Source organism: Peromyscus leucopus, chromosome 3 (assembly GCF_004664715.2).
Source record: "Peromyscus leucopus breed LL Stock chromosome 3, UCI_PerLeu_2.1, whole genome shotgun sequence".
NCBI classification, from domain to species: Eukaryota; Metazoa; Chordata; class Mammalia; order Rodentia; family Cricetidae; genus Peromyscus; species Peromyscus leucopus.
The window spans coordinates 5,806,385-5,824,811 of NC_051065.1; the positions used below are offsets into that span (position 1 = coordinate 5,806,385).

An 18,427-nucleotide genomic window follows, 5' to 3' on the forward strand; every position below is an offset into this window, starting at 1 on the left:
AGGTGAACCTTTCCTTTACTACACACCCACTTCATGATCATGGCCTCAGCACAGGCACGAAGTCAAACTCTGAAACTGTGAGTGAACTATATGCTGGTTTGTCCTAGCCACTCTGTCACCGCGGCAGAAAGTTAACTTTCTGAAACTTTCGCCAAACATACAGTGGTTCCAAGTTTTCAAGAATTAAAAAGCAACAACAATATAATGACCCAAATCCTTTCATTTTTAATAATATCCCTAGACTTGATAAACTGTGTTTATACTTTGACTGTACTTACCTTCTGATGTAGACTTAGCTGACACATGTGCTCTCTGGGCAAGCAAGGTTTCCCACCAGCTTCCCTGGAAGGCAGGCAAATGAACAGATCCCAGGAGTTCAAATCACCTAAAAACATGAACAACATTTAGCTCCTTCCAGTAAGGGATGCAGTTACTCACACGCTAAAACACAAGTAACACTGTTTATAGCAAAATGCTAATATTCAGAATAACTAAAATTCAACTTCGTCTAATTCAAAAGCTTAGTTGGCATCTTAGGTTTAGCATTTTAATATAGAGAAAATGCAGGTATGGAATATGAATATCTACAAAATTCTTTTGAAAACTAAAATTAGAATATATCTAAAATAGCTTGGTCTTTTAAAAAAGTTCATAAGACTTCTTACAAAGAGAATATGCTAGGTAGAAAGTAAAATTAATAAAAATTTCAAAGATTTCATGAAAAATGAATCTGTGGTCTAGTTGCAGATACTAGAGTGGAGTTGAAAACTCAGAACATGATATGAACTGAAGCAACTATTATTTCAGCTTTTACCGAGGACAAAATCTTTTGCCAATGAGTCATATGAGTCTGCCACAATAACTCGTCAACTTAGAAGAGTGAATTCTGGCTCATAGGTTACCAGTTATGGGCATGTATGAGTTGATTTTCATTTATTCTTCTCTGTGTGTATTTATGTGATATATGTGTGTATGGCATATGAACGTGTGTTTGTGTGTGTGTGTGTGTGTGTGTGTGTGTGTGTGTATGTGTGTTTCCTACTCCATCACAATCCATCTTATTCTTTCAAGGCAGGGTCTTACACTCAACCTGGAGATACGCCCATTGCCCGAAAGACCCAGTGGTCCTCCAGCCTCTTCCAACACAACACAGTTTTACAAGCATGAGCGGCCACCTCCCACTTTCTTTTCACTGGAGAGTGCGGGTGCTGGGCACATCAGAACGCAGGTCCTGTCACTTGCATGTTAAATGTTCTTATCATTGAGCCATTTCTCCAGCCCATTCATTTGTTCCTTTCTTCCATCCTTTTTTTTTTAAGTCAACATGCTTTAAATGGAATAGGCACTTTAAAAATATTCATTGAATGTTTGTCCCTGTGCTTCCTCCAACCATCTCTCCCTCATACAATCCCTCCTCTGACTCCCTGAACTCCACCTGGGACTTGGCCTTGGTGCATGGGCTGACTTTTTGGAGCCTGGGGCCTATGCTGGGACACTTTGCTCAGTCTTGGGGCAGGGAGGAGGGGACTGGACCTGCCTTGGCTGACTCCCCAAGGGAGACTTTGCCTTGGAGGAGGTGGGAGCGTGTGTGTGTGTGTGTGTGTGTGTGTGTGTGTGTGTGTGTGTGTGTGTGTGTGGATTGGGGGGGAGGACTGGGGGTTGGGAGGGAAGAAGGGGGGATCTGTGGCTGATATGTGAAATTAAGTTAACTATAAAATAAAAATACTATAAAAAATATTTGTTGAATGGAGAATCCCTGATGGAAATAGTAAATACATCACCTCTCAGAGGAAAACAAACAAACAAAAGAAATGTATTTTAATTGTTAATGATATAGGTAATAACAAAACAAGTACATTCAAATAGTCAGGGTAGAGTGAGACACAATAAATACACTAGCAGGGCTTGAGAAATTTTCCCATCTTTTTGTTTGGAAACTTAGCTTTAAAAATATTTTCTGTGCACATTGTCTCCTTTGTGAATCCTGAGACAAACACAGATGCCACCATTTGTCTCCTCCGTCACCTATAATGGCTTCTAAAACACTCAGGAAGGCCACCAGCTTGTTTACAGGCCTCTCCTTTCATTTTTTCTCCCAGGAAAATTTCTCATGTAGAAACATAACGCTTCCAAAGATGAGCCGAACAAATGAAAGAACTAATAAGGGAGAAGAATCTATAATTAGTAGTGAAATTTCACTCTTTGCCAACCAAGTCCTTTACACTTGACAAGCTCCATGCAGTCTGAACTGTGTTTTATGGTTTGGGCTGTCTTATTGCCAGAAGCGAAGAAGAGTTCCTGGCAAACAACGTGATCTAAACAACTGAAGTCAAGCTCTCATCCCACAACTGTGCTGTTGGCTCGTTCCTGAAGCCGCTGAAAGACAGCAGAGCAGTTCAAAGGGGCAGCGGTGAGTCCAGCAGATGAGCCGGAACTCAGAATCCCATCCATGCAATAACAAGCAAGCCTCAGGCTTGGGAGATGGAGATGCTGTCTGTATGTGCTCTCACCCTGAAGGCAATTTCAGATCAATTCCTGGAGCTAAAACCAAATACAGTGCAATGCTTCCAATCCTGTATTTTGAACAGGCAGTGGGTTTTGTCAGCCAACATCTTTTGATTTGAATTCAAAGAGAAATACAATGCGTTTTTATTTCATGTCAGGTCTAGTTCAGGAAATAGTGAAACCCTAGAAAAAAAGTCTCCTGTCATAAGATCCCCAAATAAATATTTTAAGAAGATAAGGATTTGCAAAGAGAGAGGGATTTCAAATTAAGAACTACATTGTTTGGTTCATAAAACCAGAGTGTATATTGAATTCCTCTGAGGTGTGCCTCCTTTCACTTTGGCAAGCACACACACACAGCTAGAGTTGGTAGAAAGAAGCACACATTTCAGTCATAAACGTTTAAAATTGAGAAACACATTTAAATAATTCAAAGGAATTCATTACGAACTTTCAATGAGCAGAACTTTGCCCTGGGTATATAAAAGAAAATAGAAAGAAAGAAAAAAAACCAGGCAGTAAGTGCCCTTAGCAATCTATCTGAGGCATCTAGAACATTAAAAAGACTTGAGGATAACGTATGAAATACCACATAGTCTCCTGGCATTCGTAAGGTGACCCTTCATCCCTCAAAAATATTCAATTAATATTTTAGCTTAAAAATTAATAATTCAAAAAAGGCCCATAGCCCTTCAATGTTCTTTTTAAATGAAGTAAAATATAACAGGAGTTTCAAGAGATGTCTTCATATGCTTCTTCCCTAATTATTGCTACCAAAGTCTAAATAGCACTGATGGTTTTGGTTCAAAATTCCTTTCTTTAGCTGAATCCTATGCCAACCTTCCAAACCTCTATAAGTTAAATATTTAGTAATATTTTCACTTTCTCTACATTTCTTTCTGGGGCTTCTTGCTACCCTCCCCAACTTTTCAAAGCAAAGCTTTATTTGTTTCAGAAGACAATACACATTCAAATTTGGCCACAGATACTCAAGATCCATATTGAAAAACAGAAACTTTGACTATAGAGCAAAGGGTATTTATTCACTAGCTAAGTACACCACTTTTCCAAATTAGCTTTGGAGCATTTCAGGTACAAATTTAGACCTTAATAAAATATCAAACTAGTGTAATATTTGGGGGTCTTGGGGACCACCATCCACTAGAGGACAGTATAAGCTACTAGCAGACACACACACACACAGCAATCCACAGCAGAGCTCACAACTGGGAGGCATGGAAGTAAGTCCAGCCCTTGAATAAATTGTGTTTGGCCAGGACAGGAGGTAGATACTTGCCAAAGGCAATTGACAGCAGAATCACACTTTGAAAACCAGATTTCAGCCACTTTTGGAAACCCTAGTAACACTAGGTCTTTATCTTGCAAGGCATCAAAGACTTCAGGGAGGTGCCCTGGGGTTCGCCACATGGCCCTAAGGCTGCCTTCCTCTGCATCTAGCATCAGTGGTTTTAGTTTTACCTGCTGTAAAATACTGGTATGTTTATATTGCATTAATCAGTCATTTAACAAAATATTATTCATGTTTTAACTTTTAATGAATTAAATATGTTCATTAGCTAAGCTGGTTTTGTTGAAAGGTCTTAGGGAAATTGATATGTGGTCAGCTTGGTGGTAGAGAGATCTCTGCATCTCCCTTTGATGTCTAGATCTAGCATGTCTGCCACAAGGATGAGAATGCCTATTCTAACTCCAATTGCATTTTATTGACTGTATTAAAGTTGATGAGGAATCAAGTATGACTTTGGTCTTTCTTCCTCCTGAACACTGGGAACACCAAGAGAGATCTATGGCTGTCGTCTTAGTTGTGTCTCTTTTCTTGAGGCTGGGTGCTGAGCTTGCTCACAAGTCACTTTTTCTTGGGCTGACCAATCACTTCTCACAGCCTCACTTTTGATTCTGTACATGTGCCTGCCTGAGGGATGTTTTACAGTGTTAACTGGCCCAGTGTAGACTCTTTTTAGGCAACATGCAAACATTACAACCCTTTTAGTTGTCTTTCGTCGTATATTTCTTCCATATCTAGAGAGGATAGCTGAGAAGTCAAATGTAGGTTTGAGTTAAAATAAAAAGGAGGCAAGGAAGTCCTTGGTGAATTTGATGGTTGCTTGAGTTGTTAGCCTAAAGAAACGGTAGATTCTATGTGATTTAGAACACTAAATTGGAATTTTCAAATCCACAGTGAATATATGTTATGGTAGTGTGGTGGTTTCAATGAGAATGGCCCTCATAAGCTCATATGTTTAAGTATGTAGTTCCCAGGTGGTATAGTTTTTTGGGAAGGATTAGGGGGTGTGTCCTTGTTGATGGAGATGTTTCACTATGGGCAGGCTTTGAGGTTTCAAAAGACTTGTGCCATTTCCAGCGTGTTCTTTCTGCCTCATAGTTGTGTCTCAAGATGTGAGCTCTGTTGTCCCTGCCACCATGCTCTTACTCATGCACCATAGACTCCAGCACTCTGAAATAGTAAGCCATGTTAAATAATTTCTTTTATAAGTTCTCTTGGTTATGGTGTTTTATCACAGCAACAGAAAAGTAGCCAAGAAAGGCAGTAGTAAATAAGGATACAAACAGCTAAACATTCTTCTAAGATTTATTTTATTATTATTTCTCTCTCCCTCCCTCTCTCCTTCCCTCCCTCCCTCCCTCCCTTCCTCCCTCCCTCCCTCCCCCCGCCTCTGTGTGTGTGTGTATGTGGTGTGTGTGTGTGTGTGTGTGTGTGTGTGTGTGTGTGTGCAGATTCCCTAAAAAGCCAGAAGAGGGCATGGGATCCCTAGGAGCTGGAGTTACAGCTCTTTGTACACTGTCCAACATGGGTCCTGGGAACCAAATTCTAGTTCTCTACAAAAGAAGCAAGCATCCTAACTGCTGAGCCATCTTTTCAGCCCCATCACCTAGGAATTCTTAAGTACCATAATGCTCCTCATATTGCTCTGAGTATTTGTATTAATGAATTTCCACCCCGGACTCGACACTGGCTCTGGGTGCTCTGAGAAGCACAGAAGGACTCGGTAATTTGCCCGACATCTTCCATTTGTTAATGGAATTGAGTGCTGGAATTCTAGCTCTAAATCCATGTTCTTGACCTCTGTAGCCCTTCAAAAACCAGGGAAGCAACAGAGAAACATAGCTTCTCATACCATGTACCTATTCACTTATGTAGTACTGTGACAACTGTGTGGGCTAGAAACAAGGACTGTACATACTTTAGACTTAAAGACAGACAGACACACAAAACAAACAAACCAACAGCAAAGCATCTAGCTTTGGACTTTTTAGTTACTACCTGGCACATCTATTGCCCTCTGGGAACTGGGAGGAAAGAATGACTGTAGCAGGTATAATCAGGCACCCCAGATCCTCACAGGGCACTAAGCCCGTTATTAGCAATGCTGCTGGAAACGGAAGTCAATTAAACCTCCCTATGTGAAAGGAACTAGTCCTCAATCACACATGTACTCAGAAATCACAAGTAGTAACTTGGCTTCCACCTAGTTTCAAAAATAAATCTCTTAAAGTTCCACAGACTATTTTTTAGGTGACTAATATTCTTTTCCCATCACAATGAAACCAGAGCCCCATAACTTAGACTAGCCAAGGTCTTAAATAGAGAGGTCATAGGGTAAAGTTCTAGAAAAAAACAGGATGTGCACGTCCCATTCTCCAGCACAAAATTACAAAAACACTCTGCAGACACCTCCTCCCAAGGAGCACCATGCCGCCCACACTGGTCACTACCACATCACCACAGGATTGGGTGTGGGAGATGAAGTTGTCACATACAATTTGAGAAGGAGGTGTGAGGTTCACAATTATTAATTCACACATAGGTAAACACTGCGTACAGTTTATTTCCTTCTCAAAGCTTGCTCAGAAAGCAGTTGACATCTCAATTTTTAAAATGACTTTTTAATTTTATTTATTTTTTTAAACCATCATCTACCCTAAGGAAAGAGGCTGTCTTTAGAACATTTCCGTCTCCCACAGGCAGGCTGCCATAAAAAGCAAACAATTGTTTCCTGGTTCACAAATAACTTCCCTCATTGATAAAATCTGCAGAATCGGTAGTACAACCCAGAGTGTAGAGCACTGTGAGACAGCACCATTCATGCTAACACCATTTGGGTAGAACTCCACGCACGTACCGGAAACAACAAAACAAACAAGCAGAAACCCAAATGATATTTCATCTATTCCTGCTCCATTTTAGTCATAATACTTACCACTTCCTGTTATATAGTCCCTTAGTGTCTGTCTTTTTCCATTTGTTATTATTTGTTGGTTAGTGGGCCCTGGTTGGTTTGGATTGATTTGTTTTTTTGAGACAAGATCTTATTATGTAGGCTTTGTGGGTTTTGAACTCTGATCTTTTGCCTCAGCCTCCCGAATGCTGAGTTTATAGACATCTATCATCTCTCCCACCATCTCCCCCTGTTTTGAATATGAGCTCAGGAGGGCAAAGACTGCACCTATTTTATTACAATCTCCATGCCTATGTAGTGTAATATTAAAGAAAATATGCTGTATATTTGTTAACTGAATGTGTGCAGCAGAAAAGTAATTAGAACTCAATCAAAAGTCAACCTACTCCCTGTGTTTAGTCTCGAGCATGGCAAAAGTAAAGTAAAATATAAAATAAAATGAGTAGCAAAGACAGGCCCAGGCAGAGAGATGGCTGAGTAGATAGAGTGTTTATTGAGCAAGCACTGTTTGGTTACCTAACATCCACATAGTAGCCAGGCAAGGCAGCACACACCTATAATCCCAAGGGCTTAGCAAGGAGACACAGGCAAACCCCTAGGGTTAATTAGAGAGCCAGCCTAACCAAATTGGTGAGTTCTAGACTCAGAGCGAGACCATATTTCAAAAAATAAGGTAGAAAGTCTTGATTAAGACACCTAACATTGAACTCTGGCCTCCAAATGCATGCATGAACACACACTGAGATCCATACACATACACATACCTACCCACATGGACCCACACCCACATATATCATACAGAAGCAGGAAGAAAAGGAAGGCAGGCAGGCAGGTGGGCAGGAAGGAAGGATGGAAAGAATGAAGGATGGAAGGAAGGAAGGAAAGAAAGAAGGAAGAAAGAAAGGAGAAAAGGTCAACATTCTGAAATGCTATCTTAAAAATGGAAAAATACTGAGACAGTAGTCTTTTGAAAAACGTATTAATAAGTATTTTGGTTCTTAGCTACTATGGATTAAAGAAGAGAAGTAAAAAAAAAATGAAAGACAGAGTTAACTAACTTCCAAATGCCTTACATATAGAAAATTCTTCTATGAACACTCTGAAAAACAGACTTAAAATCTATGGCTTGGAAGGCAGACTTATATCTGAGTATCTAGGGCAGTGGTTGTCAACCTGTGGTTCATGTTGTGAGATAATACTTTTGTACACTGTGAGGATGTGTCTTTGCCAAGGTGACTTATGATTGGTTTAATAAAGAGCTGAATGGCCAATAACTAGGCAGGAAAGGATAGGCGGGATTTCTGGGAAGAGAGAGGAAGAGGAGGAATCTAGGCATGGGGATTTTGCCAGCAGACTGGAAGCAAGTCAGACATGCTGTACTAAGGAAAGAAAAAAGCCACGCAACAGAACGTAGATTGATAGAAGCAGGTTAATTCGAGTTATAAGAGCTAGTTGGAAACAAGCCTAAGCTAAAGGTCAAGCTTTCATAATTTATAATAATTCTCCATGTCATTATTTCAGGACTGGTAGTCCATGAAAATCCGACAAGAACACTTGCTACAGGGTCACAACCTCTTTGTGGGGTGGAACAACCCTTTTGACAAGGGTTGCATAAGACCGTAGGAAAACACAGGCATTTTCCATTGTAATTCATAACAGTAGCAAAATTGCAGTTATGAAGTAGCAATGAAGATGATTGTACGGTTATGGTCACCACAACATGAGGTATTAAAGGGTCATAGCATTAGGAAGGTTGAGAATCTCTGGTCTAGGGCACTTAGATACCAGATCAAAACCTCATTCACTCATTCACAGTATTCGGCTATATTATTACCTAAAAACATGACTAGAGTACTTTGTAAAGTTGGTTTTCCTTTAGGGTGAGGTATTGAAGCTATTTAATTCTGCTCTGTGCATTCTTCCTGGCCATTTGTTTAGTTTGTTTCCTTTCTTTATTCTGTGCTAGGAGTCAAACTGGGGGTGCTGGGTGGACAAGTGCTCCACCACTGCACTACATTCCTAGCACAAGATGGCTGCCCATTAAATATTTACAGTATCTCTTTATAATATGTAAAACTAATTCACCATTCTCTCTAAATTGTTCTTTTTATAACTAAGTTGTCAAATTCTTGCTAAATAACAAAATCTTACTTTCTCTGTATCTAGCCTCTCCTGGTGATGGTATTACACTCAGGCTCATTTAAAATTTGTTGTTATATTAGGGTCTAGACTTGATTGTATCTCAGTACTGAATATGTTCAAGTATCTATAACTTCTCTCCAATCTTTCAAGTTGCATAAACCAATTCTCTGTTCTACACACTCAACCTGATTTATCTACAGATCAGTAACAGATCTCCCATAATTGACTTTATTCGGTGCCATTCTATAGAGAAGAGCTATTCATCTTACAGTCTCTAATTCAGACTTTGTAGATGCTGGTAGCTGTTTCTGGGTTAAAGATTTCAGCATTTAGCATTAATTTTAAGGCAGGCATTTGAATGGGAGTTTGTTATCCTTAACAAATTGTACAATATGATCATGAAATCTAATCCAATCTGGTTCTTCACCCCAGGAGTCTGGCCATAGGTGTTTGCTCTGGTACCATATCTCTTCAGAGCAGATGATGGAACCTCTGTGTCTCAGAAAAGACTTTCCAAAGGATTCCCTCCCTGATGCTCTGAACCTTCATCAGATATTCACCCTGTGGGAGGCTGTGAGGAAGACCACGGAGACTTTCTGTAAACAGTTCTGAGCTCCTAGAATTCTTGATAAGCCCAGGGAAGTAAGATTATTAATACATCTTGCAAAATAAAATATTCCTACTATGTACAAATTTAACACAAAAAGAAGGCGAGTTTACTCCTGAGAAATAAACTGCTTAAGAAGTGGTGGCTTCGGAAGGCTTGATACTATTCTCTCCACAGCGTTTTAATATGTCTGTGTCTGTTGTGTGGTATTTTGTTTGTGTTCTGACAAATAAAGCTTGCCTAGAGATCAGAGGGTGGAGCTAGCCACTAGTTAACCTTATAAATTGGGCGGTGGTCACACCTTTAATCCCAGCACTTGGGAGGCTCATGCCTTTAATCCCAGCACTCAGGAGGCAGAGACAGGAAGTAATAAGGCAGGGCGGAGGCTGGATGGTAGCCCCTTTTGGTCAGAGGATCCAGAGATATAAGAAGTCACCAATGGCTGCTCCTCTGCTTCTCTGATCTTTCAGGTTATTACCCCGATATCTGACTTCTGGTTTTTGTTGATAAAAACTAATTAGGTTCATGCTTCATGTGTCCTTTGTCAATCTGCCTTTGAGCATGCATGGGCATGCAAACTTTCAGTGGCTTTCATACTAAGTTCTGCCTGAGAGAAAGTTCTTTACCGAAATTTTAGACATTTATGATGCTTGCCAGATTAAGATACTTTAGCAGAAGTTAACATGGCAACAATCTGAATTTTTAAAAAATAGAATACGTATCCTGCCCAGATATTGGTTTCTAATGCTATTCTCTGATACAAAAGACCAAGCTAACGGGAAAATGGTTGGTTTGGGGCTAGGGAAGGAAGTACATAAAATGAGCATAGAGCACTGTAATCCCCGGGAAGTTCTTAAAAGGCCTAAAAACAAAGACTAAATAATGAAACAATAAAAAAAAAAAATAGTGCTGAATATCTCCATGAGCCACTGGTGTCCATGACAACAAAACAAATAGAATAGTATTAGATTGTCCCCTTCCCCAAATAGCCATGTGTTAATAAATAAGTGGAGATGGGAGATGAATCTCCCATGTAGAATTCCAGGTAAGTCAGCTGGCTATCACATCCTCAAAGAAGCATCACTCTGCATCTTGGTCTTAGTCACTTTTCTATTGGTGTGATAAAGTATCAAGATCAAGGCAATTTGTAGAAGGAAGGATTTATTTTGGGCTTACAGTTCCAGAGGGAGAAGAGCCTGTCACCCTAACTGTGAGGGAGCCCGGTGGCCGGCGAAACGCTGAGAGCACACATCTTGAACCGGAAACAGGAACCCGAGAGGGCTTACTCAAAAAGGCAGAGCTCTTTTAAAACCTCAAGGTTTACGCCAGTGATATGCTTCCTCTAGCAAGGTCACACCTTCTAATCCTCCTCAAACGGTCACCAACGGGGGACCAAGTATTCAAATGCCCAAGACTTGTGGGGAACATCTTATTCAAAGAGCGCACCCTTAATAAGAATTGTATATAGCAATATCTCTCCCAACGGTCCATTATGGAAAGGGGAAGCAGAAGAGGATTCTGCAGTGGGAGAAGCTGACAAAGGCTATCTCAGTGAGCTGAGCAGGGTCACCTCAGCAATACTCCGTGTTGATGGGGCATACTCGAGAGGATGGCATGATGGATCTTCTCTCTGGCCATTCTTTCTCAAACTGAATAGCCCATCTAATACTGAGCAAAAGATCGGCAAACTCTATTAAAGGGAACTCAGAAGAGCTTGCCTGTCCTCCAAACAGTCAAGGTAACGGGGAGCGGGGAGGAAACTCTGAGAAAGACTCACGAGAAGCTTGGAGACTTGTGATGACTAAATGTAATATGGGAGGGGCAGTGGAAATCAAATGTAATGTGGTATTCTGGGTGGGGTCTTGTAACAGAAAGGGCACATTCTACTAAAACTAAGAAATTTAAAAACTAGAGCTCATGCTGTTGAAAAGTCCGAGTAACAAAATCTCCAGAGAAAATAAGATGATGCCTGCTACATTTAGCAGAAATTGTTTTAGTTAGGCGGAATCTCACACATGCTATTGAAGAGGGTGAGAGATAGATGTGGGACCGATAGGTAGGGCAGAGACCGTGAAAGCAGCAGGTCTATTCTTGTCCTTAGCCAGAACTGAGAATGTCATTGGAAGTGACCAGGCTAGAGGCCAGGGATGTCAGAAGGGAGTTCAGGGTCGCTCTCTCTTTTCCTCTAAGTGAGCACCGCTGTGTGTGAGGCCGGGACCTACACCGCTGTCTTCTACTGAACGTCTTTGGAACTGGATCTCTAGATTTTCATGACGGAAATGGCTGATATCTATTTCCCAATTTCAGCCCATCTCCAACATGATTTCAGAGTCTGAACTCTTGAGGGAATGTTGCAATAGTCTTGGTGGCTATTGAGGGTATGTATCAGAGCTCTGTGGAAAAATCTCCTATGCAAATTTTCCATTATGGGAAAGCTAGTTCTTTCTTGTTTAAAGGGCAGAGTTACATCAAGAATGATGGTGCATACCTTCAATCCCAGCACTCAGGAGGCAGAAATAGGTGGACCTCTATATAATATAATCAGCACTCTGATGTACTTTCCACATACAAGAAGTCCCTGTAGTCTTTAAGAAACTGGAAGATTGACAACGGGTCTTTGAGAATGAAGGGCCTTTTCTTAACACGTCCTTATTCGGTCTTTACATGCAGTACCATTTCACCCTCACTTGAATTTTTGTGTTCATTTCATTTTTCTCCATTGCCTTGGCTATTGTTTCTCTGCCAATGCATTTTAAATTCTCACTTGAGTTTCCTCAAATGAGGATATTTTCATTTACACTCTATAATATACATATATAATATTACACACTCTATAATATACATATATAATATTACACACTGTGCTGGGTAAGTACAACTCTGTGTTCACGATCTCCTATTTAAAAAAAGAAAGAAAGAAAAAGCACATATCCCTTCCTCTTCCATCATCTTTATCATCCAAGGTGTAGCGTTCCCTCCCTCACCCTCAGAAGCGTAAGGCCATCTTCAGCTTTCCCTCAATTCCATCAATTCTAGATTAAATTTCTTAACTATTTTCTGGGCCTTACAAATCCTTCCCCAGAGTCTGAATCTGAGATCTCGCCGTCTCTGCAAAGTCTTCCCACGACAAACGATCTTTCCTTCTCTCACAGCATATCCTTGCTGCTGCCAGAGACATCCAGACATCCCCCCCCCCACACACACACAGATCTTATCACCACCAGAACAAAACACAGCCGATTGTTTGGCAGCCCCCGGCCCCGCACATCTGCCCCGGCCCCGCACATCTGCCCCAGCCCTGTCTCTAAGGTTCTTCCCGGAGACTCAGCCCTATATTTCCACCCTGGCTTTTGTCAACCACACCCACAGATCGGCCCCTGAAGCATTTATAGACTCACAATCCTCTCACACGCATTTCATGCTGCCGAATGTTCTTGCTTCCATTACTTCCTTAAGAAGTCATTTCTTTCCTCTAAAATGTTTTAGGGACAGTCTCACTACATGCCCCAGGCTAATCTTGAATTCATTATGTACCTCAGGCTTGCCTTAAATCAATTATATGGTATAGATGTGCCTTGAATTTGTGGTGCTCTGCCACAGCTTCCTGAGTATTGGCATGTGCCAAGGTGCCCAGCTCAAGACATCATGCTTCACACAGTATTTAACTTATGATACCCTCCTTGATCTCCCCCTCCAGAATTCATCATTTTGTTTTCTGATCATTTGAAATATTTTGTTTCTACCCTGTAGACCACTGCAAATGATGTTCTAGTGAGATATGGATAGCCATGACATACCCACATTACCACCGCCTGAAAGCTTGGTGGGCATGTAAAACCTTAGGACTAAAGTCAGATGAGAATCTGTCAATTGCAAGATATCCAGGTGGTTTGTATTCATATGCAAATTTGAGAAACACTGATGTATGCCTCTGCCCAGTCAGTCTTTGAACAGTCTTACTTGCCTTTCATACTTTTTTTCCCCTGGCTACCCACAGCAATTATAGGGACCTACAAGGTTCTTTTAATAGATAACTGTGTGTTGAATAAAGCTTGAGTGTTTAGTGTAAGTTATAAGATGTTCACATGCCTGACCATGGTAATGTCCTTTTCCTACCTATATGGCTGATATTTTAAATTGGGTTTATTACTTCAGTACTTGACATGCTTTCTGTGGCAAACACTCCTCATACTAAATTCCACAGAACAGCAAAATGGGTTTTAGTGTATAATTAGCATTGTGACATTTCCTTTAACCAAATATGATTCCTTCCTGCTCTATTTAAAGTTATTTTGCATGACTTCTTTAAGAGGCAATAAATAGAACCTAGTCATATCTGTTTCCGCATGGTACAATAATTCCCAGGGACTGTGAACACTCTGAGAGGGAGGAAGGAGTCAATGATTCCTAATTGGTTCCAGGAATAATTCTATATTGATTCAGCACAGGTGAGAAGTAAGGCTTGAGAAAATATAATTCAAAAACCAGGGCAAAAAGAACCGAGTGTGTCTCAACGGCTCATTACTAAATGCTATAAGAATTATGGGGCAACTAGCGTCTCCCATCCAGACACATTTATTTCCAACCATCTTTGGAGGTTTCACTTAACCAATCATAACACTCCTGTGAGGTTTAAGAGGGAAAGTTCTATCTTCTGTTCTCAAATCAAGTAGTAAATTACCTATTAAGCTTGCTCAAGGTCATTTAGAAAAGATTAGGGGAAAGCATAAGTCTGAGTAATAAAATGCAACATTTAGGGAAATGCTAGGATTAAATAGTTCCTATTTGATGTATCTAGACTCCTGTCTTCAGATTTGCTAAGCTTTTTTGGAGCATATACTAGTTAGCAAGCAGACACAGACAGATGGAAATTTCAGATCTAAGTGGTGAACATTCAGTAAACAAGATAAAACAGGTTCTGTGTCTTGTCAGCCTACCACCAAGGCTTCTGAACCGAGAAACATGAGAGCAACCTGAAGTACAGAGTACATACTTTCCTGGACTCTGCTCCTGCCCCTCCCATACCTTCAGAAGACCTTCGTCCCATAGCAGGAGGAAACCCAAGCCATTCACTGGGGGGTTCAATTTAAGGAAGATAGGGGACCTCAGCTAAAATGTATCTACATTCTTTAGACTAGGGGCAGCAAAAACTCTTATTGGCACGGCCAGTGAATTTGCTTTCACAGGTGACATTGTGGGTGCTAAAACATGATGGAGAAATTGTACACCCATGAGTCAGGAGCAGTAGATCCCAAACGGCAGGCACAACCTGGGAAAGATCTCAAGACTCTTGGCGCCCAAAAATGGATTTGTTAAACAAGGAGGGAGGTGAAGAAGGGGTGGACAAAGCTATCGCCTAAGACAAGTTTCACACACTTGACATTTTTTCTGAAACTGGCGATGCTCCCAGAAACCAAGAGTATATCAGAAGTGTCTCCTGAGGCTAATAATTCTGTCATCTTTGAGATGAAGAATATTCACTCAACGTAAAACTATGCCAAGTGCTGTTAAAGTGGATTGTTCCTACACATTAAGGAGCGTACTATATCGAAAATACTTTAACAGAATTTTGCTAAGTCATAGTTTCACATGGCATCATATCATTAACTTTCTACCTCTACAGGGATGCTTAGATCCTAACACATTGTTTCCCCCTAAGCATGTATTACTAAATATTTCTGTAGCAATCTATTCCTCTGAATTCTCCCTATTTAAAATCATTTTCTTATTTTATCAACACTTAGTTGTAATAGTTATGCATAAATTTTACAACTATTTGATGCTTGAACTTCTATTATATTTGTTTCCCTAGAACAAATTCATTTGCTTCAAAAGTATAAATTTTAAATTTTATAGATAGGCCAGATTGCTTCCTCAAAAAAATTATATTCCACATTTCCATTGGTAATTTATGAAAACTGCTTTTCTCAGAATCCCCATAAGCCTTAGGTGATAGTGTCAGTTTTGGATTTTGCCTGTGCCATGAATATAGAGTGGCATGTCATGTTTTGAATGGTCTTTTCTAGCATTTTGTAAATTCCAGGGTCTCTTCTTTTTTTACTTTGGCATTTATGAATGTCCAAATACTAAAATATTAATCATAAAAATCTTACAAATTAAAATTTAGTTTTAAAAATGGCACTGAGTATATAATGTTCTTTAATTGTTGTATAAATAATCTTCATAAAAGTAAAACTTTGTGCTATTTTTAATTTCATCAGATTTTAAAAATGTGGGAACAGGTAAGACTCTAAACTTGTAGGGAACCAATACTATACGTAAGTAGAAATAAAATAGGAATCCACCAACCCAATAAATCTGTATTACCATTCTGATATCCAAAATACAATACATACGAATATTATGGGAAAGCTGTATTTTATAGTAACAAAAGGAAAGTTTTAAAGGCATAGTATAAACATATAATAAACTAAAAATAAGGATATGGGTACTTTCTGTATACCTCCAGGGAATAGTATGACATGATTTAAGATTTTGTTTTTATTTTTTAAATTACATGAAGGTGTGTTTGTGTGTGTGTGTGTGTGTGTGTGTGTGTGTGTGTGTGTGTGTGTGTGTGTCTGTCTGTCTGTCTCTCTGTCTGTCTCTCTGTTTCTGTGTCTGTGTCTATGGGGTTCTGAGAGTGTAGAGCCCTCAGTGGCCAGAAGGGAGTGTCACATGTTTGTGAGCTGCCTGATGTGGGTGCTAGGAGCTGGACTTGAGTCTTCTGTAAGAAAAGTATGCTCCCATAACAGATGAGCTGTCTCTCTTCAGTAAAAGCTGGGGCTGAAAGAGAGAGAGAGGGGGAGAGAGCAAGAGTGAGATACAGTGAGAGAGAGAGAGAGAGAGAGAGAGAGAGAGACCTTGGAAGCCACCTCATCTTCCTGTATGAGCTATATTACTTTGGAGGTATAGGTGCCTATAGCAGCTACTTTTATTGTTTCATTAATAAATAATGCTCAGGAGTCAGATATTAGGGTATAAACCTGATAGATCCACAGAGCTATGGAGAAATGATCAGCTGACCCTCCCCTCCATTTTCCCAAATTGAAAAGGTCGGGAACATTTTCAATTTCCAAGAACCTCCTTATTCCTTCCTGTGTCTCTCTAGCCTCATCTGGGTCCACCAAAACACTCTATGGGTTTTCTAGACAGCTGAAGGTGGACTCCACCCTCTGAATCGAGGTTTGACTCCATTGGTGGTCTCAGAGCAACAGTGCAAACAAATCTCCTGCAACATTTCCTGTTTGGGACATTTGTGCACTGTGTGAAGGTCTATGCTGTAACTGGTATAATGAAAAGCTAAATGTCCAATAGCTAGGTAGGAGGTATAGGCAGGATTTCCAGGGAAAGAAAGAAAGAGAAGAGTTTAGGCACAGAGGAGCTGCCAGGAGATGCAGAATAAGTCAGACGTACAAAATAAAAAGAATGTAAAAAGCCACATGGTAAAACATAGATGAATAAAAACAGGTTAATTTAAGTTATAAGAGCGAGGGGACAAGCCTAAGCTATAGGTGAAGCTTTCTTGATTAGTTAAAAGTCTCGGTGTCATTATTTGGGTGCTGGCTGATGGGCCAGAGAAAGACTGGTTAGATATGGTGCCCCACGTGGGGCATGTATTTCCATGTAGGTCATGAGAAAACTTAAAAAAAGAAAAAAGGTCCAAACATGAAAACAAAGAGCCAGACATGGCTTCCCAGTCCTGCAGTCTCTCAGGTGGCCCATATCTATAGAGACACGGTTCAGGCTACTACCTGCAGACTTGACCCAGCCAGCACCATGTGTGGAGCCCCTCACAGGTTTAAGGCTTGACTCACATGGTCAGAGAAGGCTGCAGATGTGCAGGAAAGCAGTCTGGACTGAGAAAACCTTTAAACATATAATAATGAGAAATGGATATAGATAGTCATAAAAGAAAAATATATAGTTTAAAAATAATAAAGTCCTTTAAAAAAGAATAAAGTAATACAGAATAAATAAAAAACTTAAGAGTGAAAAATATAACATGGAGTTTGAACTTTTTATTGTGTTTTGTTAATTTTAAAGTTTTGAATGTTTAATGAACAGAGAATGGCAGCTGCTGAGAGACACTGGATTGTGGAAGGGACTGCTGAATTAAACCAGCCTCTATACTTTAGGGATGTCTTGGCTTCTAAATAAAAATTCAAAAGGGGGAAGGCATTGTCTTGAGGGAGAGGCTTTGCCTTTGTTTCCAAAGGAAATGAAAAGCAACAGATTCCTTCAAAGTTAATAGAGATCAGATTTGACCTGGGAGACCTCCTGAGGACCTTGACTCCAGACATGAGGAGGAAGACAGAAAAGACTATGGAAGAGATGATGTGTATGCTGATCCCTCTGCATAGAAACAACTCTGAGACTGGATAAGACATGATAAATCTTACTGGCTACAGAATCCTCATGACTTAATATTACATGCCACGCTTTCACATGGCATGGATAGAGATTTGGTAATACAGTCCAAACAGAACTTATAAAGTTAGCAGATGCCTTTTATCTGCTCAAACATAAAACAAAAAATCATCTATAGCTCACTTGTACATACTGCAATTCTATAATTGTGTTAATACAGATATATATGTTACCTTTAAAGATTTATGTGTGTTAAAAAAAAAACAGACACCAATAAAGACAAGTAGCCCAGGTGATTCAGTTTCTTAAAATGCCTCTGTTGCAGTTTCCTCAAAATTCTGCATTCAAAGCTGCTAGCTGAGATGGTCCAGCCTCACAGACTATCCAGCCAAGACTTTAGATGAGCTCTGCACTTTCCCACTTTCCCATCAAACAGAAACTAAGCAAAAAAAAAAAAAAAAAAAAAAAAAAAAAAAAAAAAAAAAAAAAACAACTTCCCAGGACTTGACCACTATCCCAATTTTCTCAGGGTCCCCTAAAGATTCCATCACCCCCAGACAACAGGAAGCAGTCTAGAGGACAC

The 18,427-nt window shown here is 40.0% G+C and overlaps 1 protein-coding gene across 3 annotated transcripts in view; it reads right to left on the minus strand.

Annotated features, from left to right (window-relative positions):
- The window catches only part of Cped1 (cadherin like and PC-esterase domain containing 1), a 273,161-nt gene that overhangs the window by 210,261 nt on the left and 44,473 nt on the right, over positions 1-18,427 (minus strand). For all 3 annotated transcript variants that reach the window (XM_028873006.2, XM_028873005.2, XM_028873007.2), the window contains one exon: positions 279-385. In XM_028873006.2, the coding sequence (XP_028728839.1) occupies positions 279-385 (107 nt within the window). The remainder of the gene's footprint in view (positions 1-278; positions 386-18,427) is intronic.